This window comes from Phoenix dactylifera, chromosome 3 (assembly GCF_009389715.1).
Source record: "Phoenix dactylifera cultivar Barhee BC4 chromosome 3, palm_55x_up_171113_PBpolish2nd_filt_p, whole genome shotgun sequence".
Lineage (NCBI taxonomy): Eukaryota > Viridiplantae > Streptophyta > Magnoliopsida > Arecales > Arecaceae > Phoenix > Phoenix dactylifera.
In genome coordinates this window covers 4,624,842-4,650,186 of record NC_052394.1, presented here as the reverse complement: position 1 = coordinate 4,650,186, position 25,345 = coordinate 4,624,842, and the positions used below count along the sequence as shown (strand labels likewise).

The 25,345-nt window shown below is 36.8% G+C and overlaps 4 protein-coding genes across 5 annotated transcripts; 2 read left to right on the top strand and 2 right to left on the bottom strand.

Moving 5' to 3' along the window:
* Window positions 1-141: 141 nt before the first annotated feature.
* On the bottom strand, window positions 142-4,055 carry LOC113462411. The gene is made up of 2 exons (XM_026802627.2): window positions 3,714-4,055; window positions 142-532 (listed from the first exon to the last, which is right to left on the bottom strand). Exons 1-2 carry the CDS (start codon window positions 4,002-4,004, stop codon window positions 386-388), a joined length of 438 nt encoding a protein of 145 aa, XP_026658428.2. The 5' UTR covers window positions 4,005-4,055; the 3' UTR covers window positions 142-385.
* Window positions 4,056-4,384: 329 nt separating this feature from the next.
* LOC103702100 (cationic peroxidase 1-like) lies at window positions 4,385-5,861 on the top strand. The gene is made up of 3 exons (XM_017841579.2): window positions 4,385-4,732; window positions 4,811-5,005; window positions 5,178-5,861. The coding sequence occupies exons 1-3, from the start codon at window positions 4,526-4,528 to the stop codon at window positions 5,739-5,741; spliced, it is 966 nt and encodes a 321-aa protein (XP_017697068.2). The 5' UTR covers window positions 4,385-4,525; the 3' UTR covers window positions 5,742-5,861.
* Window positions 5,862-9,065: 3,204 nt separating this feature from the next.
* On the bottom strand, window positions 9,066-16,476 carry LOC103702098. Its single transcript, XM_008784394.4, has 6 exons — window positions 16,342-16,476; window positions 13,878-14,149; window positions 12,607-13,258; window positions 12,314-12,513; window positions 11,989-12,233; window positions 9,066-11,893 (listed from the first exon to the last, which is right to left on the bottom strand). The coding sequence occupies exons 2-6, from the start codon at window positions 14,147-14,149 to the stop codon at window positions 9,939-9,941; spliced, it is 3,324 nt and encodes a 1,107-aa protein (XP_008782616.2). The 5' UTR covers window positions 16,342-16,476; the 3' UTR covers window positions 9,066-9,938.
* A 142-nt stretch (window positions 16,477-16,618) lies between these two features.
* Window positions 16,619-24,664, top strand: LOC103702097 (putative tRNA pseudouridine synthase). 2 transcript variants are annotated; one of them, XM_008784393.3, is made up of 7 exons: window positions 16,619-16,963; window positions 17,069-17,104; window positions 17,467-17,579; window positions 18,699-18,847; window positions 20,184-20,328; window positions 22,706-23,143; window positions 23,916-24,664. In XM_008784393.3, the coding sequence occupies exons 1-7, from the start codon at window positions 16,714-16,716 to the stop codon at window positions 24,351-24,353; spliced, it is 1,569 nt and encodes a 522-aa protein (XP_008782615.2). In that variant the 5' UTR covers window positions 16,619-16,713; the 3' UTR covers window positions 24,354-24,664. The 2 variants fall into 2 exon arrangements, with proteins under 2 accessions (XP_008782615.2, XP_026658419.2); XM_026802618.2 differs by having other exon boundaries at window positions 16,776-16,963; window positions 17,467-17,505.
* The last annotated feature ends 681 nt before the right edge of the window (window positions 24,665-25,345 follow it).

Genomic DNA, 25,345 nt, shown 5'->3' with positions numbered 1-25,345 from the left:
CAACATGATCCAATTACTGCTGAGCTATAGGAAAATATTGTGAAGTAGCATTATCAGAAAGTACTTTTTTTTTTGTTGGAGGGGGGGGGGGGGGGGGGGGGGGGGGGTAAAAATCAGAAAGTATTTTGGTAAGCTCCAACATAGAAGTAGAAAAGGAAAAAAGAAAAAAAATGATGATCAAGAAAAGGTGTCAGATTCTGCTAATTGTTTGCTTCATTATGTGAGCCACCGTGGCTGGATTTACATTGCAGTAACCATGCCTGCTGCTAAAATTTCTAGATGTTCTTGATGTGGTCCACCCATTAGTGTCCAAAATGCAGGTCTGTAGTCTGTAGTGTCTATTCTGCAAAGAGAATAAGGGAAATCAATGACTGGATCAGCTTGGCTATTCCAGTTCCCTCTCCGAGACCACCTCCTCGGGCAGTTCGAATGCATCTATTTCTGCAAAGTAAGCTCTCTGTTTCTCAATATAATCCTGAAGTAGTATAGGACCGCCAAGATCCTCATCTCCAGCTATTTTGTGGTGTTGTTTCTGGGGATTTTTCAAGGGAGATTAATCATTGAAATGTTATATATATATATATATATATATATATATCAGACAAATATATTGGGTAGGCTATGAAAAGCAGGAAGTATGGGGTGGGTTAACCTTTTACAGAAAAAAAAATGAATTAAAAACTTAGCATGGCTCCCCTGCAAAAACCCCACTAGAATGTGCAGTTATTAAAGTCAAACAAAAAAAAATCTCTAAAGAAACATTATAATGATCCAAAAATTCAACATTTATTTAATAAGAATGCACTAAATTTTTGTAGTATGGAAATCTTGGGAGCTCATCAGTTCAAGAATTAAATGTCTTTAACGCTAGCAGCACCAGAATAGATGAAAGACACGAGAATCATCGACCAAAACCACTAGAAACAACAGAGATGCTTCATCACAACTTAATATCAAGCTTTGTCATCTTTTAAACATTTATAACAAGCCACAAAGTATGATGAAAATCTTAATAGCTGCATTATCCTACACTCCCAATCCAGAGATGCATGCATAGGGGTTGAACAGCCAGAAATGAGGGAGGCAGCAAATGTCACATTGAGTGAGGTAACAGAAAATGATCTGAAGACACTTTTCCATATCAAGAACTTGGCTGTAACTGATGACTATACGATCCATATAAACTGACCATAATTTGATGAGAGAAAGCTTGTAATGTATATCTATATATGCGCACTCGTATATTGGTGTTACTATTTGGAAAAATGGGAAATATTTCCATTTTTAAGAAAAATAAGTCAAAATAAGGTACCTTAAATATGCAAACAAAAAAACATTTAGGTGACGCAGTACAGGATACTAAATCACCAATGCTGTTTCAACAACATTAAGATGAGGGTGTATGTCATCAAAATGAAAATCCAAGCACATAAGCTCACAGAATGTCAAACAAATGCTGCAGTGCATAACATACATCTCACAAGTGCATGCCTTGTTTAGTTGTATATTAATATGAATCATATGCATTAATGAAATCTAATACATAAATAGCTTTCTAATTTCAAAATAATTCTGAGGAGATGAAACTAATCAATTTTCATAAACTCTTATAACTTCAGAAGAGTCGGCTAGATGAATTTATTAAATCGAATTATTTTTGCAAAAGCTTATAACCTAAAAATAAACTTATGTGACAAAATGAACCGAGTGTAGTTTCCCCTCTTTGGGCTTGCTGGCTCAGGAAATTTACTAGATGACCACAAGAAAACCATAAGGAAACAAATGGTAAGTGTAATTAGGTTTCTCAGGTGTCAAATAGACATGGCCATCTGGATTTTCCAAACCATGTACTGTTATGTGGCTTGTCAAAGATTTTCTGGTCGTTTCATGTGTTTACATAAATATCTGCATATGCATAAAATATCTGAAAAGTTTCTTTTCACCTTTCAAAAGTTGTTCCTTTGGTTATTTTATGAATATTTTGGAATCAAAATAACTAATATCTATCTTCAAGTTTGTTAAAACAGAATACAAACACAGGGCCAGAGGAAATGGAGGAAGGCATTGAGGTAAAACAGAAATAACTACATGTTTAAGGCAACCAACATAAATGAAAACAACAAAGAAGCCAAAAACTGATTATTTCTACATTCCTTTTAAGTTGCTTCAAAGCAAGTTACAGTAGTTTTAATGGACGAGAGAAAACGAAGAATCTCAAGCATCTTGCTCTCTAAAACAACAATGCTGTCTCAGTAATGTTCCTTTACTGTGAACTTGAATGTACACAAAAGGTAGGAGTTTGAATAAGAAGTGACCTTTTTGATTTTCTGATGAAGAATTGAAAGTTTGTAAAGCTGATGTTCGTTCATCTTTGCTTTACTCCAACAGGGAAGAAGTGAAATATTTAAATCATGAATGTAATAAAATGCTAAACAAATTGTTTTGCTAAAGCTTGTCTGTATTGTACTAGATAATTTTATAAAGTACTCATAGCCGGCAAGGAAATAGAAAAAGAAAAACAAAAAAGTTATCCTCTACAAGCTATGCAATCCTTATATCGAACTATTACGGTATCTGAAAAATCTGAAAAAGACTCAGGACATGGAAGGTAAGGTTCGATAGAAGAGGTCAGAAATGAGACCAAAAGATGTCAGTGAACTTAAAAAATACTTTTGACAACTTATTGAGCAACCACTTATGAAGGCCAAAAAAAGAACAACTCATTAAGCACCAAATAAGGCACCTACCCAATACTTTTAACTCTCTCCACCGGAGAGCGTCTAAATGCCCCTTGGGCTGCACTGGCCTTTCCCTTCTCCTTTCTTCTTTCTAAATCCCATTGTATACAAACTGTAGAATGTTCATATTTGTGATGACTAACAGCATTTCCAATTGTAAAAGCCCAAAGTTCAAGTGAATCAAAAACACAAAGGACTTAAGTGACAGATTACACTGAACTTGATAACAAAAAATATCATTTTGAAATTCTTATGATACCATTGCTCAAAAGAAATTCTTATGACACCAGGATTTGGCAAGGAAAGTAGCTTCTGAAGGCTTATCTATATCATCTTAGAGAGAAAATGTCCATGCTCTTCATATTTTTCTGTATGATAATAAATTCTTCTGAAAACAAACACTAACTTTGCTGCAACATGTATACTCATCAAACTTGAGAAGATATCATAACAGAGCCATATTACCCAATTGACAACAAGGAAACTTTTACATCTAAACGACAGGAATTATCATCTTAAATATAAGCTATGGATTTATAGTCGAACCAACTCATGGAAGAAAACACAACCAGGAAAACCATACTAAGAAGAAGAGTTCACCACTTATAATCATAAACCAACCATAAACATGAGTATCTTTTCTTTCTTCCCTCTCCCTTAAATTTGAATTAACGACAATTGATGAACAATTTGCATCATCAAACCTCAACAGAGAGAAACTCTCTCACTTTCCTAGACCTAGGCTTATCAAAACCAGTCATGTCGAGACCTCCTCACATTCCCTAAACCCTAGCATCCACAGCAAACAATTCCAGACCAAATACGGAGTTTCAAATAGAAGCACTCGCAATGTAAATCCTCAGTATGTCTTTCTAAATAGAAAAGAACCCTAATCTCGAGCCTCCAAGCTCCACGATATCAACTAATTAAGGGAATATTAAAGAACAAGGGAAATATACCAGAATCCACGGATACCTCATCACGTCGGGGATTAGGTTTGGGGATTTCTCGGACTCCGGGGTTTTCGTGGGCGCTGGATCCGATGCTGGAGCCGGATCGAAGGGAGACCACGTCGATGTTCGATGACGGAGAGGATTTCCGCTCAGAGCGCTTGTGCTTGAGCTTGGCCTTGCGCTTTAGAGGAGAGAGGGCCGAGGACGAGGAGAGGGATCGCGCGTTCGTGAGGTCGGAGAAGGGCTTTCTCTTGCGCCCGTTGCCTTCCATTCCAAACGAAGCTTGGACCAGAAGCTTCCTCTGCCTCTCCATCCAAGAGAATATGAGATGGCGGGAGTGCTGCCGGGGAGCAACGGTTGGCCCGAATTTCTGTACGGTTGATTTTATAGTGACTTCTATGCGACCATGTTCATCTTTCTGCAGTTAGCCACTAGCCAACTTTTTTTTTTCTTTAATTTTACGGGAAGGGGAGTTGAGCCACCCCAAAGTTTTTCTTTTTTTTTTTTTTGTGGTCAAAACCCAAAAGTTTTTCGAGTTGAAATATGTTCAACACCAAAACTCACTAGTCATCATCTATTATATATAGTCTTAACTTCCAGATATTAGATTTATCAAACAATTAGAGTTTGGTAGCCTCGAGACTTGCTATAGGCCAATCCCTCTCTAGCTCATATACACACTCCAACCTTAGCTATCATCTTTCTCTTTATATCAACAGGGTTCCAGAGATGCTACAAGCCAATCCTCCTCTAGCTAATGTAAACATTCCAACCTTACCTATCCTCTCTCTCTCTTATAATATCTCAACATAGTGTTGTTCTAAGTGTCTCTCCATGGCTATCATCTATTTTTTCACGTACTCTGCTGTCTTGCCAATTTTATTGCTTCCGGTCATCGGGCAGCTCTCGCCAGACTTCTACGATGAGGTGTGCTCTCAAGCGCTTCCCACCATCAAAAGCGTGGTCGAGCAAGCGATTGCATCTGAGCCTCGGATGGGCGCATCGTTGGTCCGGTTGCACTTCCACGACTGTTTTGTTAATGTAAAGGGCCGTCTACCTTATATATATCTTCATCTTGCCAAGAACATCGAAGTTGATGGTATTTAATTGTAATTGCAGGGCTGCGATGGCTCAATTTTGCTGGATGATAGCCCAACCTTCACCGGCGAGAAGACGGCAAGGCCTAACAATAATTCCGTCAGAGGCTTCGATGTAATCGATCAAATTAAAGATGCTGTCAATGATGTGTGCTCAGAAAATGTGGTCTCGTGTGCTGATATCCTGGCGGTTGCTGCCCGGGACTCGGTTGTGGCCGTGAGTTGTGCCTCCATTAATTTCCCAGCTACATGGAATCATTATATCTCATACGTTTCCCTTACCGTTTGTACTAGCTCTTACATGGATGCACTACATTAACGTTCATGGCTATATTGTGATCCATGCATGGCATCTAAATATTTTCGCATTAATCCAATATTGCATGCAGCTCGGAGGAAGCTCCTACGATGTGCTCCTAGGCAGAAGGGACTCAACTACAGCGAGCAAGGATGCAGCAAACACCAACATCCCCTCCCCCCTCTCCGACCTCCCGGCCCTTGTCTCCAACTTTGAATCCCATGGTTTGGCCCTCGAGGACCTCGTGGTCCTCTCCGGCGCCCACACCTTGGGCTTCGCTCGATGCGTATCGTTCCGAAACCGGATCTACAACGAGACCTCCACCATCGACGGTGACTTCGCCGCCTCCCTCCAGGCCGTGTGCCCGCAATCGGGCGACGACGACAACCTCGCGCAGCTCGATGACACCCCGGAGAGCTTCGACACGGCCTACTACCAAGACCTGATGGGGAGCAAGGGACTGCTGCACTCGGACCAGCAGTTGTTCATGGGGGATGGGAGTGCAGCCGATGAACAGGTGCAGAGTTACAGCGACGACCCTGATGACTTCTCGGCGGACTTTGGGGCGGCTATGATTAAGATGGGAAACATAAGTCCTTTGACCGGAAGCGACGGAGAGATTCGTGAGAATTGTCGGGTTGTGAATTCGGATTGAGATGACGAGTTGGCTGATTACGTAAACGGGAGGGCTTTGTGGTGTGGCAATACATGGTTGCTGGGTGTTCGCAAGTTGGTTTCTTGCACCATGCGATTTCAACGACTAAGGTTTCGTGCATTACTTAGCAAACAATAAGTATAGATAATGTTGCGTGATTGTGCACAAGTATAGAATATTTTGCGTAAATATGGTTTAAATATATGGACTTGAGTAAAACACTTTGCGTATTAATTGAAGCTAGAAAGTAAGAGCATGTTTGGTCGGAAGGAGTTGAGGTCTAGAATAAAAATGAAAATAGGTGATTTTTATTCCAGCTGTTTGGTTAAAAAAAATCTCATTCCTATTTTTATTTGAAGGGGATAAGAATACTACTCCATTCCTTTAAATTTAATTCAGACTCCCACCTAGTATTCAAATTCTATTGCAAAATCCTATTGCGATTCTGATTTTGATTCCCGTTGGGAACTAAATGCATCAAGGGATATGATTATTTTAATTTCCTTTTCGATCCATTCTTATTCCAATTCTTTTTATTTCAATTTCGTCGGTGAACCAAAGGCACCCTAAAATGCTTTGGACTTGGCTCTAGTTTTATTCTATTCCAACCCGTTAAGTCGGATTTGCTTTCTTTCAATGCCCTGGGCAAACAAGCAAGAATAAATCTCCCAAACCAAACACAAATACAGCATGACTGTTGCATCACATTTCAAATTATTATCAGTTTGATTACAATGTGTTGGTGAATGATAAAAAGATATAGAAAAGGCCATCCAAGATCAAGATTATATAGAATGCTCCAAAATTTGGCTCTCACTAGTCTGTGCCTTGCAGATGTATTTAATCCCCTATATTAAACACTGGTTCTCAAGATTCGTCTAAAGATTCTAACTCTTTCCAAGCAACTTAGACGATAGAACTAATACAAGGCACATCTCTCTTCCTGCCAATAGGTACCAAGTTTCTGCCAGGCACCTCAGCTGCCTTGTGTAGAGAACCGGCAACGGACACTTCTCTTTCTGCCAACTGGTACTCCAAGTTGGCAGTTCCAGAGGATTTATATCAAAGGGAGCTGACCAGGAAAACATTCTTCAAAACAAATAATTTTACTTTAATTTATAAAATGACTCCATATAAATAGAATGAATTTAAGCAGAAAGTTTGACGTAAATCTGAAATTAAAATCCAGAAAAGCGGGGAAAATCGGAAGTCTGCAAAGACTTGAACAAGATCCACCATAGATAGCAAGATTTAGTGTGCGCAGGCGCGGACGTGTGCGTGTATGAGAGAGAGAGAGAGAGAGAGAGATTTCCTTCATTTAAAATTACAATTTTATGTCAAAGTTCCCCCAGCCAATTTCATCACCACCACTCCACTGATTTCTCCTCTGCAAGGTTTTGTTAGGTGTTTTCTTCATATGGCTTCTCATTTCTTTCACATTCGTTTTTATCTATTTCAAGTTCTAATAAGGTTCATGGATTATCCAGGATTATGATTCAATTGATTGCAGTTTCAGGTTTACATATTAAGTTCTTTCACTTCATCTCCTTCTCAATTTTGTTGCTTGAGCCCCAAGGGTACAAACTTCGAGTCGCTAGAACGGTCAATGAGTCAATCCTAATTACGCTTCCATTGCGAGGTAAAGGATGGTTAAGATTCTGAAAGGACAACGCAAGACATGCAAAGAAATCAAGCAAACCAGATGAATCTATCCGTGGCCTGAGCTATACAGATTGACATGATAAGTCAGCTATCTGAATTACTCTCCATTCTATGAGATGATTTGCATTGGAAGAGACAGAATTACAGCAAGTCAGCACATAATAAATCCAACAAACTGAAGTTAGTTACATTTTCAGGATGTCAAATGCAACACTTTTTCTTCAAAGCCATTACAACATGCAACTTCCAAAATTAATCATTTACTTCCAAGTTGCCTCCATCTTGAATCAGAGTCTTAGATCAAATAATAATGCCTATTGATAAGCTTTGACAATTCATCCACCATGTTCACTTGCAGTTACTACCTTTTAACAATGTTCTTTTGCTACATATCATCTATTACTTTATTCAATATTCTTCTGATCCAGATGCTACTGCCTGCAGCCACAACTCTTTCTTGATGACAGTGAATTGCATTCCCTCTCATATCAGAGCCTTCGGAACATAATGGAAATGAAAAGACCTACTTTAATGGAGGAAAAACCTCCTGCAGAAGCACAGTTCCATTTAAAGGCTGATAGCCCCACGATGAAGCAACAAAAAAAGATAACAAGTGCAGTCTGTAAACATAAAGATACTTGCCCAATTTTGTGAAGTAGAATTTGATAACATGGTAATTAGTCTTGCAACACAAATACCAAAGTTGTACATGTTTTTCAAATTCAAATTAGCATCACCCATTGTTAGAATCATATCACAATACTGAAGAAGTATGACATGCACTCGCACAACAACATGTTATCCCACAGCAGCACAGGTTAACAGGACATCTGGCTCAAAACTCAATAGATTTTGATGGTATGACAAAAGGAAGAATGAAAACTGCTAGCAACTGAACAAGAAGAGAATCCCAAGCATGCAACTGTTTTCAAAAAGGAAGAAACACAGAAAGATAGAAAATGATGAAGGTTAATCATTATCAGAGAAGACAACCCAATATACAAGATCGGTGCCACTCAGCAGAAATTAAATTAAAGTTGCAACCAGTTAAATGTCCAAGCTCATTACAGGGATACCTTATATATGCTTACAAGCAAGGAGTAAAAGTTGGATTGTGAAATTTAAGAAAAAAAGAGAAAAAAAAACAAAAAATAAAAAATTATAAGAGTGCTCAAAGTGTAAAAGCTGTTCCAAAAGTTAAAAAAGAGTATTAGAATTGCTTTTTGAAGCATGGTAATAAGTGCATATATGTAGCTTGAAAGGTTTTAATCATTAATAAGGAATGATATAAGCAACTTAATGCATTACTATGATCAATCACACTCACTGTTCTACTTTAAATCAGAGTTGATGCTTCTAACTTCTACTAACAAAACCATTTCATGTTGCATAAGACGATGCTGCTGTAAAGTTTTTCCAGTGTCTCACAGATTCTCTCACACCATGAGAACATCTGGATAAATTTGTGCTGCAACAAGTGGCAAGAACTTAGGCGCTTAGATCTAACCAACCCATCAAGGAAATTGCAGTTATATAGCTACCCATGTTGGCAGTCTGATGTCTGTTATTCTTGATCTCGATTTCTGAACAAGATTGAGCCAAATGAAGAATGTCGATGGCAAGAACGGGAAGAAAGATAAATGCAATTAACTAGGATAAATGTAATTAACTATTGCTAAAGCTTAAATGATTCATATGAAAATGAAAATCATGTCTAGACAAAGTGAATGTGTCCAGTCTCCTCTAATTAGTAATCACATTTTGGAACTAGAAAGCAGGGTTCTTTCTTAAAATGTACAGGCCTTGCTTGCCAAACAAGAGCACCCGCATTCAGCTTAAAGAATCACGATCATCAATCGGTCAAATTGGAAATTATGCAGGCTAAAGAACAAAGACGGGCAAACAAATTACTCAAGATAGGTCCACAATGCTTACTGATATTAAAATGAACATATGCAGAGTAGGTATATATGCACAGGATTGTTGGTTTGATAGTTGTCAGCGAAGTTCCTCGTGGGCATCCTCCATATCAAACCACCTTCAAAACATTCCTATTTTTTTTCTTTTTCTTTTTCTTTTGGGAAACTGAGCCATTTGGCAAGCAGATCAAAACCCTAAGGGAGATGCTGTAGTGACTTTTTATGGCACAAAATCTGAAGAAGCTTACATGGGAATTAGTCCAACCACACCTGACTCTCAGGAGCTACACGGGCACTTTCATTGCAAAGAGAGATCCAAAGTCGATCTAATTTTATCAGTACATGTAGCTCATAATTCCCCATATATCCAGATGGTACACAAATATTACAACTTCCCCCAGCTGAACTGATGCAAATATTACCAAGAATATGGTAGTCCAGATTCCTTCCCATGCATCTCCATATCTCCACTCAGTATAGCTCCAAATAGTAAGGCAGATCTTCTCCCATGCAGTTTCTTTCAAATCTCAATGATGTCCGAATATTCGCAGGTGGAACATGTCTCCACAGACACACTAGGAACTATTCAATTTAAGGGATCACAAGACTCAAGTTACTATTGTCCCAATGGCGAACATCCGATGAGTGCCATATTATGCACAACATGACCATTACTGGACTTCTCCTCTGTGTTACTGGAAGTGCCATAACTGACAGGAGAAGCATCAATTGCTACTTCCACACCATCTTTCCTATCAAGACCAGAGGAATCCTTAATAACCTGAACTTCTTCAATAGGATCAGTAGAAACCTCAATGTCCATCACAGAAGAGTGCTTATCTGCACTTGGGTTAACTCTGCCAGTGTCTGAACTTGTTTGTGCATTGCTAGTAGTTTCTTCTAGAGCCCTACCATTATCATCATCTATTTTCTCCCTAATATCAGCACTAATCTTCTCTTCAGCTTGAGCAACATCCAAGAATTGGTCAATGCAAACATTGTCCCTGGAATTATTAGTACCAAAAATGGAGCAAGGTCTCAAGTCCATTTCCGAAATGTTGTTCACATTGGCATCCACTTCCTTACCATCAGGGTTACAAGATCCACTGTTTGACATTCCATTTGCTCCATCAACATCTCCATCAACCTCAGCACAACCATTACGGTCAGCTAAAATTCTTCCAATTGTCATGCCTTTGTTATCATTATTCTCCACAATATCTCCAATCCTACTGCCTACTGCCTCATCATTCTGGTCAAGATTGGCATTCTCAACAATGCTGCCCTGATACTCGTGGACAATCAGCTGATTCTTTTCAGTACCATCACAGACACCATTGCTGACCTCGACAGAGTCAATAACCATAGGATCAGAGGAATGAGCTTCTGAAACTTCATTTATTATTTTGTTGTCCCTTAAAACACCAGATACTTGGAAAGCATCCTCTTCCTCTGCAAGACCATTCAAAACTCCAGAACCTGATGCAGTCGGGAAGACCTGAAGGTGGTTATCAATATCCATCATTTTTTCAGCAATTAAGTTCTGGAGAGCACTATCACCAACTTGATCAGTATTTGTTACATGAATAGTGTCATAGTCACTGCAAGCATCTATTGAAGTGTCACTTCTGTCTAACAAATTTCCTGTTTCATTCTCTGCACAGTTACTTGCAGTCATATCATCAATGGCCAATTGCTCAGTGGGCAACAACCTAGTTGGAACCTCAACAGATTGCATAACAGTGTCTGGCCCATTGTCGCTGATACTTTCCACTGCAGTTCTATTCTTCTCAGCAACAGAATGGCTATTATTTCCCGAACCTTCATCCCTGTTGTCAGAAACTGACTGGCACTCATTTATCAAATCTGTATTAGCATTGTCAAAGTTTTCAGGGGCAGATACTCTCTGATCATTAGTTGTTTGCTCCTCCCTTGGACCTGATGTATTTGAGGCAGCGACACTATTTTCCAGGTCAAATAGAGAATTTAACTGTGTCTGAACACAAACAGCCAAAGCAACTGCATGGTCACGGATTACAGAATCATGCGGTGGGCAGTTAAGTATACTCATCAAAGTCCGGTTATACTCGAAGAGACTTGTTGATGACACAGCCAATCCCCTATCACGATATATCTTAGTCGACTTGATTACATGTTTACAAAGATTTCCCATCATCGACCAGCTACAGTCACAAATAGCAAATTCGGAACCTGGATTCAATACAGTATGTACCTTTTCTCGATCTTTCTGACTAACTACTTTGGCACAGTTACCATCTAATACAACATCTGAGTCAGGAATCTGCAATGCCTGGCGCCATGATGTTAAACCACTTTTCCACTCATCTTTCCAGTAACGGGAAAAAATGTCTTTCCCAGAATACTCATCCAGCCAGTAATAAGAATGTACCTTGGTTCCTAACTTATCGACCAGCCAATCTGCACGCTGGTAAACACTTGAATTTTTTTCATTTAACAGCCTCAGTTTCAGTAGGTGATGATAGCACTCGATGGCTGCAGAAACCTCTGAGCTAGCAAGAGGAAGCGCTTTTAAGGCAGCAGTCCATACACCTACAAGATTTACTAGAAAAAGGGAGTGAGATTCAATTAACATCTTCAGAGGATGAATACTAAAATACAATTTGACTGAATAGACAGAGACAAACCGATTCTGGGAAACCATATCGCCTTAAAGTAGTCCAAAAAATCTGAACAATCAACAAAATCTTCAAGGAAAGCCTCAAATAAATGCATATCACCACTTCCTCTGCAAATACTGGATATGGCTTCTCCAAGCCTTCTTGACATCATTGCACGCATCTCTGGTGCTGAACATTTTTCCATCAAGTTTTTACGCCATGCATGATGAACACGCCAGAAGCTGATCAAAATTGAACATTGGAACACCTCCCTGCATTAGCATAGACAGGTCAGAGATTACGAACCTTGCTTACTTAAAACAGCCAACACATGGGTAACAATAGTAATAACCTGATGGTAAGCACATCTGCTGAAGGATCATCAACAATGAAACCACCCAACTGCCATGTCGGATCTTTTGAATGAACTCGATCATATAGGGCACCAATCCATCTATGTATCCCACCATTCGCAAAGTTTGGTGTTATAATCCAAGCTACTGGGATTGCATTGTTGTTTGAGTCAAAAACAAGGAGACTGTATATGGGATACTACAATTATGAATCAAGGACAAGTGTCAGAACTCAATGTGCACAAGCAACACATTATCTAATTAAAACAGCAAGAATGCGAACTGCACAGACCTTTAACTTGTTTGTGCCAAACCTTGAATCAGATGCTAGAAGACTCCTGTTGCCAAAGCGAATCATCTGCTGAAGCTGCCATTCCGTCTGAATACCCAGAACAAAAGGATCTGTTTCAGAGAAGTCCTCATAAAAGAAAATGTGATCCCGGTGGTTTTCAATCCACATGCCAATGCTCAGAGCGTCATCAGGGTTCAGCTCATACATGGAACGCCTGATCTTCCTCTCCAACCTCCGGACATACCTATGGGTGAGAAGATCATCTCTATTAGATGGTCCACCCTGCTTCTCTACCATTTCAGTGTGTCTCTGCATGATGGTTTCCACAGGAACACCAACATAGAGCAAAGACATAATCTGAAGACGAAGCTCATCTGAAATGTAAGGTGCAAACATTGCCCGTGTTCCAACAGCCTTCTTGTCCATGGGGCCATGGCAGGGGTTACCTTTTTTGTCCACATGCTTATCTTGATTATATATGATAAGCGCAACTGATGGTTCAGCTATTAGTCGCTTCACAATGAAATGGCAGACACAGCCTCTCTTTGTATTTGGCCGGCCAGCAGGAGTCTTCCTCTTAGCAGTATAATTCCTGCTGGGACGAACAACACCGCCCTTTCTATGATCATCTGGACCAAAGGAACACCAATACCTGCATTCAATTGCATCTATCACAATACCAGAAGTGATGGGACAAAGTGTAGTGTTTGAATCTTTCTTGTGTAAGTGCCAATCCTCTCTCTCATAAATAGCAAAAGATTCATGACATAAAGTTTCATCAAAGGTTCACATAATACCACAAGCCACATTACCAATGAATACCGATGACATTCTTAGACATCTTAGACAATAAAAGCATGGTTTGTATCTCTATTTCAAGCACCAATCCTCTCTTACAAACAACAAAGGTTGATGGCATAAAATTTTACTGTAAGGTGCAAATGGTGTCACAGTCAAATTACCACTTAGTGTTTACTAACTTCTTAGACATCTTAGACAATATCGATCTAGTTAACAAGCATTTATTCAATGAGAGGACCAGTTTAGAGGAATTGAGAGATGAGATGAAAGCATAAGGAGGCAGAAAACAGAAAAGTATGGTTATGAGGCATAGTAAAGCAAAGTACCAAAGAAAAGCTATATTAGCAAGTATAAAAGTACACGGCTTTGAAGACATATACGCTACAGTCATATCAGCACTTGCGCACTCCAGAGGTTTTCTTTTTAAAATAGGGTTTCACTTGGCAAGCATTCAAAAGATAAGTACTTACAAAATATATTCAAGAATCCCATCGACTTTTGGTTTGTAAGCCATCTCAGGAGGACGCCTTCTCCTTGCTTCAACATGGAATCTAGTGGGACACTCTTTATTATTAGATTCACCTCTTACAAAATCATTAACACGGGAGAAGGGAATGAGTGCAAGCCTATCCATCTGCTCTCTCCAGCCTTCCACTCTGGACCACACAATATCAGCAGCAGAAAACTCCAAGGTTGGTGGATTCTGCACCGGAAGTGTCAAAATCTCATCCCATCTAGCCATCTGCACAAGCAAGAGATATCATACATAGCACAAGAAATGCTAGTAAACATTATTTTTTTCACAGAAAGCTAAATTACTTGGAAAAATCATGACTTTCCACATTTTCAAATAGAAGTATTCTGAAACCCCTCATTAACAGATTTTGTCCAAGCCGGAGAAAGTATTATTGGGACCTCAGTGTTAACCTTGTTCCTCAGTTTTTCAAACTTTACGTGCCTACAAACTCTAGTCAATTTTTTCCTCGTATCAGATTGTACAGCGCTATACCAGGAGTACAATTAATACCGTACTGGTGGCAATCTAATACTCGCTACAAGGGATGTACCAAGTGTCAGTACCATAAACAGACCCATACCAACACAATACAAACATGGTATTAATATAGGTATTGAAACCCGAACTATGACGCTTGCTCTAGTTATAATATAATACAACATAGCAAGAATCATTTTAACCCAACTACAGGCAAGTTAATGATTATGATTAAATAAAACAGATAGTAACATATTATTTGTCAAAAGTTGCCAAAGAAGAAACTGTTGAGTTTAGAGACCAACCAAAAGAGAAACATTGCAGCTCATTAAGCAGACTACACTGACCCAATATATTATGTCAAATCCGAATAAAATTTAATGAATTGTAATTCCCTGACTATTTAGGATTTTGTTGACTGGCCAGATCCCTGCTGGAAATGTGAAGCAGATTTCTTAGTCCAAGAACCTCAAAACATCGAGAGAGCAACAATCACCAAGCAATTACAGGCTACCAAGAACAAAATCTAGATTACTCCTAAATGCTCCTCGAGCCAGGAAATTCCTCCACTTTTTCTAATTACCCCAAAACATAGAGACAACTAATAACAAGAGGTTATGAGTCCTATAAAAAAAATATCCCAAATAAAAGAGGCATATTCATAGAAGCTTATAAATTTATGAATTTTGGGAAAGCAACACTAGTGATTCTTTAAACATCAAAAACACAATTGCTCATGCCTTGTTAATAAGATGCCATAAAACATTGTGTCGCAGTTTCCTGAAATTATCAATAGTACATAAAGCTTATAAATTTATGAATTTGGGAAAGCAACACTAGTGATTCTTTAAACATCACAAATACAATTGCTCATGCCTCGTTAATAAGATGCCATAAAAAATTGTATCGCTGTTTCCTGAAATTATCAATAGTACATAGACAAGAGATTCACAAAAGAAGTGTACCTTTGCACAGGAGAAGTGACAAAAGTTTGATTCCAGGAACCACACTTATTCATATCCAAACTTAATTAAAAAATCTGTCTAAAATTTGAATGCCCTAAATTCTGAAGTTGCTTTTAGAATCAAATAATAAGGTGAAATTAGTTTTGTACATAAGTTGTATATATACAAAATTATCATACTCCTAAGAAATAATACTAGCACATCTACTAATTTGAGAATTAATTAACATAAGGCTTTATTTCATACTTTGAGTTTCATTTTACAGAAAGTGATAGCATACAGCATTGGCGATGGTTGATTTGGTTTGAACTTAAGACGGTTAGAACTTAAGATCAGGGAAAATAAAAAGAAAAACTCTATTTTATCATCCGGGGAACAAAAACTAAGAGCTACTGATAATTATGAATCAGTAAACAATCAACATATAAAAAGAAAGCCAAGAACAGGAAATAGGAACCCAAGTTAGACAAAGTCATATAACATAAGAACAATCGCCAACCTCACACCCTAAAACACAAAACCCGAAACACCACATGGTGAAAGCCTAACCCCAAAAAAAGACGGAAACAAATGCTAAAGCCCAAAAATGCCAATACCATATTTTCTTGCCTAAATTCCAAGAATATTTTTCCAGCAGAGACCGAAAAGTTCCTAGTGTAACAATTCAATCAGTGAAAAGGTGGGCAAAAATTAAAATTTTCTTGCTAATCAAACTTCGAACAGAGGAACTGTTAACTTGTTCTAATGACTTAATAAAATTTCGATATCTTTTCCTCTATAATTCCAACAAGAAAGAGCCGCTAACATCACCCACAAAACTAGGGCAAATCCAAAGCTACATAGAACGACCATGTAAAGGTTCGTACCCACCTCTCTATTTATTTTCTTCTTCCGATTACTCCTAACAGTATAGCTTTTTATCAAATATCACAACATTTATTAAAGAAAACAAACAAAGAGACAAAAGAGAGAGACCTTTTTTGCTTCTTTTTTTCTTCCGTTATCTTCTCCTTTCTTTCCTAGGTCTTCTTGGCCGAGAGAGGGAAAGAGAGAGGTCGGAACTCGGAAGGAGAGGGTACAAGGGTTTGGGGTTTGGCTTGACCGGCACTGTCGGGCCGAGCCTTACTAATAAAGAGAGAAAGTGCCAGGCCCGGCAAAAGGAATCTGGGCCCCACCCAACCCAAGCCTCAGCCCATCTGCATCCAATCCATTTGCAGCCCAAGTTATTTTAAAGTTATTTAAGAATTTAGAGCATATCGGCCGTTAGATCGGGCGACTTCCCCTCTTCTAATCCATCCGCCTTCTCTCTCTCCGGCGAGCCTCTCTGTTCGCTCCATTCGGTTCGCAATGGCCGCCGTCTCTTCGGTGCGACTACCCTTCTCTCCATGGCTCCTCTCGAGCCCTAGCTCGCTCGCCCTCCTTCGAAACTCTAGCTCATCTTGCTTCCTTCCAAACCGCAGAATTTTCAGGGTTTTATGCTCTTCTTCTTCTCCTCCTCCTCCTCCTCCGTCCACCGATCATGGCGGAAGGAGATGGGAATCCTTCCGCAAGAAGAAGGTCGTCATGCGTGTCGGATATGTGGGAACCGATTACAGAGGTAGCTCCATATTAACTTTCTCTCTTTGCTAATATTTTTCTATTGTTGATGCCGGTCGAAGTAATTTTATAATTTTTGTAACGTTGATAATCTTTGGTTTTGTAGGTCTTCAGATGCAGCGAGATAGCCATTCTTTATCAAGTAAGAGCACGAAGAATAATCTTCCTGAATTTTTTTTGATAGTTAAAATAAGATTTTCTTGCTTGTGGATATTTTCTTTTGCTAAAGTTGTAATCTTTCCCTTATCTGAAATTAAAATGGAAGTGGTAATGGTATTTGTTAAGATGAAAATCTTTTGAGAGTAGCTCAGATTTTATAAAGATTGCATCTTGCGGAAATCTTGCCCAGCTTTGATATTTCTGCATATATACTGGTCTTGGAAGGTCCTTTTCTGTTTTCTTGCTCGTTGTTTGTGTACTGTGTGACAGTATTGATGGCATTACGCATTTTATCAGCTTAGCGTGGATGGGCCTTTGCTAAAGCTTTCCAATCTTGACGTGTAGCAATTGAAGGAGAATTGGAGTCTGCTATCTTCAAGGCAGGTGGGATTCGTGACAGTAATTATGGGAATTTGCACAAAATTGGGTGGGTCAGGAGTAGCAGAACTGATAAAGGAGTAAGAGATCACATGCAAACCTGCTCCTTTATTTAAATATAACATGACATTTCCCTTTATTTTTGTTGTTCAGTTGTTAATAAGATGCACTGTTGTCATCATTCAGGTAACTGCATTCCCGAACAATATTCTCCGAAAACTGAATTTCTACTTCAAATTAGTTGACGTTTCAAAAAAATAAAAATGAAACATGGGCCTGCTATAGCCTCTTCTTTATCAGCAGACTTCTGAAATTTCCAAATGTCTGTTAAAGTTCTCTTTCATAAATGTATCTTGAAAATCTTCACAAATGCAGTCTTAATGGATAGATATCTATCTAGTAATAACCTTGTTATCATACCTAGAAATCAATTGATATCAGAAATAAAAAAACAAGGTAAAAATTTTCTTATAGTTCATGTGAACGCTCTTTTCACTTTCTATATTTCGACTATGGTTGCATATGTATATCTTTACACATTTATGCTGCTTAAGAATCAGAATTCCAATTAATGTGATATTCCCAGCTGCATCTAATGAATAGCACCAATGCTTATTTTTACACCATCTCCAATAATTGCAACTAGAATTTTGGTACATTTGATGCATGCAAGAGGATTTGGTCAATGGCTGTATTTCCATTGACAATGAGAGAAAGATATAAGATGGTCTTAGGAGAAAAAAGGGCATCCAACAGGAGCTTCACCGCTTAAGATATGAGATGCCATGTAAAAGGCTTCAGTTGCCACCAACCTCTCATGGCCTGACTTTTATGCTTTGCATTACATATAGTAGAAGATAGAAAATATCCCCTTCATTACAATCCTTATACTTCTCATTTCTTAAATGAACAAAACAAAGTAATCATTCCTTGAAGTGTACCTCCTAAGATAGTAAGATGTATTAATGCAATCTCTCCCACCATAATAATCCACACATCGAAAGAACAAAAAACCTTTACAGCACCTCTCATTTATTTTAAATGCAACTGTCACTTGCATCTTTGGATATGTTTGTGGTTCTAATATTGCTGTTGCTTTAGTTCCTTTTTTTCTTTTGACCTGTTATTAGTTGTTTTAAATGTGATTAATAAAAAAGAGTAATTGACTTCTTATTTGTTCTAAACTCAACATATCTTAGGTGCATTCCTTGGCGACCATGATCTCATTGAAGATGGAGATCCCTGAACATGCATGGAGGGATGATCCTAGTGGCATGGTTCTTGCAAATTGTGTTAACTCTAACCTACCCAACAATGTCAGAGTTTTCAGTGTATTACCATCCCAAAAGTGAGAACTAGTACCTGAATTTTTTTTTATGAGTTAATTTATATGCCTTTTTACCAAACTAAGGGAAATTAAAAATGGCATTTAAAAAAAAAATATCGTGTAACTGTATTCTGAAATTTGTGTCTGTTTGACACAAATTACCTCACAAAATCCTGAAAACATGCATGTTTTGTTATTCATTTTTTTAGCCTTATTTTGGATGTTACTATATTGTTAGTTTCTCAACAAGTTGATGTAACCTGAAAGAAAATATATACAACATATACTACCATACCTTGGAAGAAACTCTTATATCTTTGATAGTCCTGGCAAAAAAAAAACAGCTCTTACCTCAAATTACTTTGTTGCTTTTATTCCTTCTCTCATAATTCTTAGTTGCCAGCCTTCTATTTCTGTGCACTTCATTGTGGATACATATGCCTTACATGCTTTGTTTGCTCAGGTGAATCCGAACAATCCCCATGTCACAGTCATAGTGTTTTACTAGGAGATACATGCAAAAAAATACATGCATGCATAAATAGTGAAGCCATTACTAAATATCACCTTCATCACAGTTTTCAATAATTCCAAATTTGTGAGTGCACAGTTGTGTTATCTAGCTGCTTCAGCTTTTTAAAATTCTGAAGTGCCAGAACTTAGATACATACACGACTTGATAGCATGCCACTTCATGGCACTCTGGAGGAATGGGATATCTTTTTTACTTCAGCTAGAAGTCTTGGTACTTGGCGCTTCCTGTCAAGAACACCTTATTGCAATTGTGGATGCTTGTTTTTTTTCCATTCATAATAGTGAAAAAAGTGGACTTTCTGGCATCTCTTTTGGTGAAGTGTCACATCTAATTCTTCTTCCTTTTCTTATTGTTATAATGGTATAAATATAACTTTTAGTTAATTAGAATTGCTAATGACCAGTAAACTTACCTGGTCATCAGTATATCTCCATATATTTATATTTTTCATATTTGTAAATTAAATTGTATTTCACAGTAGGGTCTCTATTTCAGGATTTTGGAGGTTAAAGTGCCTAAGACTGCTACTTGGCGATCTGTCAACTGACATCTTTTCTCGTCTGTGTTATAGTTTATATACTTTCAACCCTTTCCAAGTTATACAAGAGGAAAAGGGAATTAGACTATTGCCAAGTTCCTGAGATAGTTGATATAGTTTATGAAATGTATTGTGCAGACTGTTTTAGCAGTACCGAAACTCTTACTAAAGCAGTAAACATGTTTACTTTTCGCCTTTTCTCTTCCATGGTGATGACTGTATAAAGAAAAAATGACTCTATCTTAGCTTACGTCTCATTAGTTATTTTGTATTGATTTTTGTAGGAGTTTTGATGCAAGAAGGGAGTGTACTGTCCGCATGTATTCTTATCTCCTTCCTGCTGAAATTGTTGGGATCACTAGGGAATGCAGCTCTGCAGAAGTTGGCGACCATTTGTGTCAATTCAACAATATACTGAAAAAGTTTGAGGTATATGTTTGTTGTTGGCTTTTGCATGGAATTTTAATTTTTCCATTCATTTTGTCAAGTTAGTGGTTGCATATATAGATTTATACACATTGATCCATATACTTCTGCTTTTTTTTTCCACTTACATCCCGAAATAATTTTTCATGCATCCATGAATATAACTAATGATTAAGGCCCTGTTTGGGGGAGCTGTGGGCAGTCGAGCTGTTGGAAGTAGAGCTGTTGGAAGTAGAGCTGTCTGAAGTAGAGCTGTTATAAAAAGCTGTTTGTTGTTTGGTAGCTACATTTGTAAAGTGCCGTGGCACTTTAACATATGTTTGGTAAACAAACTGAGAAGTACTTTTGTATGACAAAATTACCTTAAAGGACATTGCATAGTATTATACAACAGAACATAAATATACGATATAGTATAATATTATTGTAATATAAAATAATATTATTATATATAGCATAATAGTAATATAATTATTAGAGTAAATTAATTTTTGATAATATAACATAATATTAAATTATTTAATATAACTTATTAATGTATTATGATATAATGTAATATATATTATATTTATAGTACAATACATTAATAAAGGTATAAAATATTAAAATTATTAGTATAAATTAATTTTCCATAATATAACATAATATTAAATTATTTGAAATAACATATTAATATATTATGATGTAATGTAATATAATATAATGTAATATTTATAGTATAATACAATAATAAAGGTACAAAATATTATAATTATTAGTAAAAATTAATTTTTCATAATATAACATAATATTAAATTATTTAAAAAATATGTTAATGTATTATGATATTATATTTATAGTACAATACAATAATAAAGGTATAAAATATTAAAATTATTAGTATAAATTAATTTTCCATAATATAACATAATATTAAATTATTTGAAATAACATATTAATGTATTATGATGTAATGTAATATAATATAATATTTATAGTATAATACAATAATAAAGGTACAAAATATTATAATTATTAGTAAAAATTAATTTTCCATAATATAACATAATATTAAATTACTTAAAATAACATATTAATGTATTATGATATAACATATTATGATATTATATTTATAGTATAATACAATAATAAAGGTATAAAATATTATAATTATTAGTATAAATTAATTTTTCATAATATAACATAATATTAAATTATTTGAAATAACATATTAATGTATTATGATGTAATGTAATATAATATAATATTTATAGTATAATACAATAATAAAGGTACAAAATATTATAATTATTAGTAAAAATTAATTTCCCATAATATAACATAATATTAAGTTATTTAAAATAACATATTAATATATTATGATATAACGTATTATGATATTATATTTATAGTATAATACAATAATAAAGGTATAAAATATTATAATTATTGGTATAAATTAATTTTTCATAATATAACATGATATTAAATTATTTAAAATAACATATTAATGTATTATGATGTAATGTAATATAATATTATATTTATAGTATAATACAATAATAAAGGTATAAAATATTTTAATTATTAGTGTAAATTAATTTTTCATCCTCCGAATGACCATTTATCTCTCTAACAATTTTTCTTGCGGAAGGGAGTCTGACGGCTAGGATTCTTGGCTCCAGCAGATTTTTAGGTTTATAAAGGGACAAACAATGTAATTATTATATTTTAATATGGGCATTTTTGTCAAAAATACAGCTTTCCAACAAAGCTGAAAATAGCATTTTCGTAAAGCTCCAAATTGGAGCTTCCTCCCAAAAGCTGTTTTCAGCTTCCCGCAAAAGCTGAAACAGCTTTTCAGAAATTTTACCAAACACCATTTTTTATCTAAAAGTACTTTTGGAGGGCCAGAAAGTGCTTTTTGGCCCTCCAAAAGCTCCCCCAAACAGGGCCTAAGTATTCATGGAATAGCTAGCTAGTTCAAATTTATTTCCAGATCCAACTTTACAAGGGTAAATATTTACCTATGCTTTTTTTTGTTTTGTTTTCTGAAAAGCTTTCTTATATGTAAGGAGGTGGTAGCTGAGTTTGCACAGGATAGTCTAAGTACATGGTTGCATATTATGAATAAAAAAAATGGAGAGCCAGTCTTATTAAAATGTTTGTAGTATTAGATCAGAATTGAGACATTCATATAGAACTAAAATATCTTAAAAGACTTGCATCGATACCATTTTCAAGTGTGTAAGAAATTTAGAAATTTTCCACATGCTGTTATTGGAGTGCATGCTTGTCATGAGTGTCTAAGGAATACGAAAAAAATTCATAATCTAATAGCATACAGTAGTTGATCCTTAGAAAACTAACATCCATAGTGTCTTTTATGGTTGCCTTGCAGGGAGAGCATCCTTTCCATAACTACACTGTTCGTTCCAAATATAGGAAAAAACCTCCAAAGAAGGGGCACATAATCAGAAGATCAAGACTTGCTGAGGATTCATTGGCTGCTGGTGTTGAAGAAAATGATTATCTGGGAAGTTCTGAGGTTGTGGAGGCAGAACCTGGTAAATGTGAAGAACATCCAAATATTCTGTGTAAAAGTGACTCTGATGAGGAAGTATATGATTCATCAGGAAAACTAAAGGGTGATTTTAGAGACTCAGAATCCCATATAACTGTTCGTGCAAGATGGCTCCATGAGCCTGATGAAATGGATCGACTCAGTGCATCCCATTTCAGAAAGATCATTCGCTGCTCATGTGGACAGCTGGAGACATCTTCAGGAATTAATTACATCGAGCTGTCCATATGGGGGGAATCCTTCATGCTACATCAGGTAAGCTAAATACCATGGTGACACAGAAGCTTACAATTTCCACATATTATCTTCTGAAAAAAAACTTATGACACAGTAAACATTGTTATTTAACAAACATCCCTAAGTATTTAGGAGATTGCTAGCTAGGTTGCCATCTTTCCCTTTAAACCAGTCTGACATTTGCAATGCAAACATCATTTAAATTTGCTTCACAATCATTTTCTCATTCTACTGCAGGAGCCCATTTTAGACTTTTCATAAATCTGAGATCCAACAGGTCATTATCCTTTATGTGCACTGCATTGTGTATTTTGACTTAAAAATCTTTTCTTAATTTGGACAACATATGAACAAGTTTCAAGCAACCACATCAACTGAGATATCAGCCACGATGGAGAACTGAGCTTAAAAGTAAATATAGACGGTGGATGAGTGAGTTTCAAACAACCATATCAACCAAGATCCACCATGATGGAGAACAGGTCATTATCCCATATGTGTATGTATGTGTGTATTTTGACATTTCTTTTCATAATTTGGACAATAATTAGTGAGTTTTCAAACAACCATATTTTCCAAAATATTGACCATGATAGAGAACTGTTCTTAAAAATAAGTAGTAAAATTTTCCACTCATCTTCAACTGAACTAACATATAGGATAATGACCTGTTTTGTAGTAAGTGAAAAAGCATGACCTTTTACTTTAATAATATCTGGGTTCCTTCATCTGAGCATGTGCATATCTTAATCCAAGTCATAAGAGTGCTTCACTTTTGTTTCCATCACAGATCCGGAAAATGGTAGGGACTGCAGTGGCCATAAAGCGGGTTTTGCTACCAGAAGATATCATAGAGTTGTCTTTGGCGAAGTTTTCTCGCATTGTTCTACCCCTTGCTCCTTCCGAAGTTCTGATCCTTAGGGCTAACTGTTATTCTGTGAGAAACCGCCCTGGAAACATCACACGGCCCGAGATGCAAATAATGGTTGAATCTGAAGAAATCCAGAAATCAGTTGATGAATTCTACTCTTCTGTGCTGTTGCCTCAGTTATCCAAGTTCTTGGATCCATCCAAATCCCCATGGAATGAATGGGTGGATAACTTGGATGCAAACACAAGCATTTCAGACACAGAGCTTGATGAAGTCAGAACTTCATGGAAAGTATGGAAAGAAGATTTCTTAAAAGTGAAGGAAAAACGTTTGAGTCATAGCGGTGCCTGTATTTAATTCACCGGTGAGTGTGCAATAAGGTATGATTTCACTCCCCAATTTTTTTCAATCTGGGTTAAGACATTTTTGTCCCCTTCCAGTGCTTATGATCTTACTGCAGTTGTGAACACCGGAATCTTGCTCCGTTGTATCGTTGCAGATGCATGTATGATCTATGCTAAGAGTCTGATAGGTTTAGCATTAACATTACCTTTTTGTACAAGAAAATGTTGTATAATCCATCTTTCAGTCGAAAGGCTAGTCACCACTGTCTAATGCCCTGATTGATTCAATAAAGGGGTCCTAAAATAATGTTAGGTTCATCTCTCCCTCTCCTTGAGCTTTTGATGTTTTATGCAAATGCATGAGTTAGTAGAGATGCATCTCCATTATGTACTAAATTTTGTTTGAGGCATTTTTTTAGTACTTTGGACTCGTGATATTACCAGAATTTCTCAGTTGCATTGGACTGCAGACTTATTGGATTGTGACAATGTGCCCATAACCCATTTTAAATATTTTCTATGCCATATTTGTTTCCTGTCATGCCCCAAACCATCACTCGAGCTGGTTATTTCTTGTCATGCCCCAAACCATCACTTGGGCTGGGTGCTCAACACTGCCGCACATTCCACGGGGCGTGACCCTAGGAAATATACAAGATCTTGAGACCTGCATAAAATCTCAGTGATGCCGGAGAAGAAATAACGTGTAAATAGCGTTTCAGAAATTAGATAACTAAACTACACATTGACGGATAAGCATGTGCTGGCTAAATATGAGGATCCATGCGGACGTGTGTTTAATTACACATCAGTTGGGTAGATTTGGATACTTATATAGGATCAAAAAACTCAAATAATATCTTCCGACTAGCCATTTTAGATGAGGTTTTAGATTGTTACAAATGGTATCGGAGCATATTCGGTCCATAATCTATGTGGACTATGGGACACTGCAGCACGGATTCATTGGGGTTAACTATGGGCCGATCGTAATGTTTGGAATTA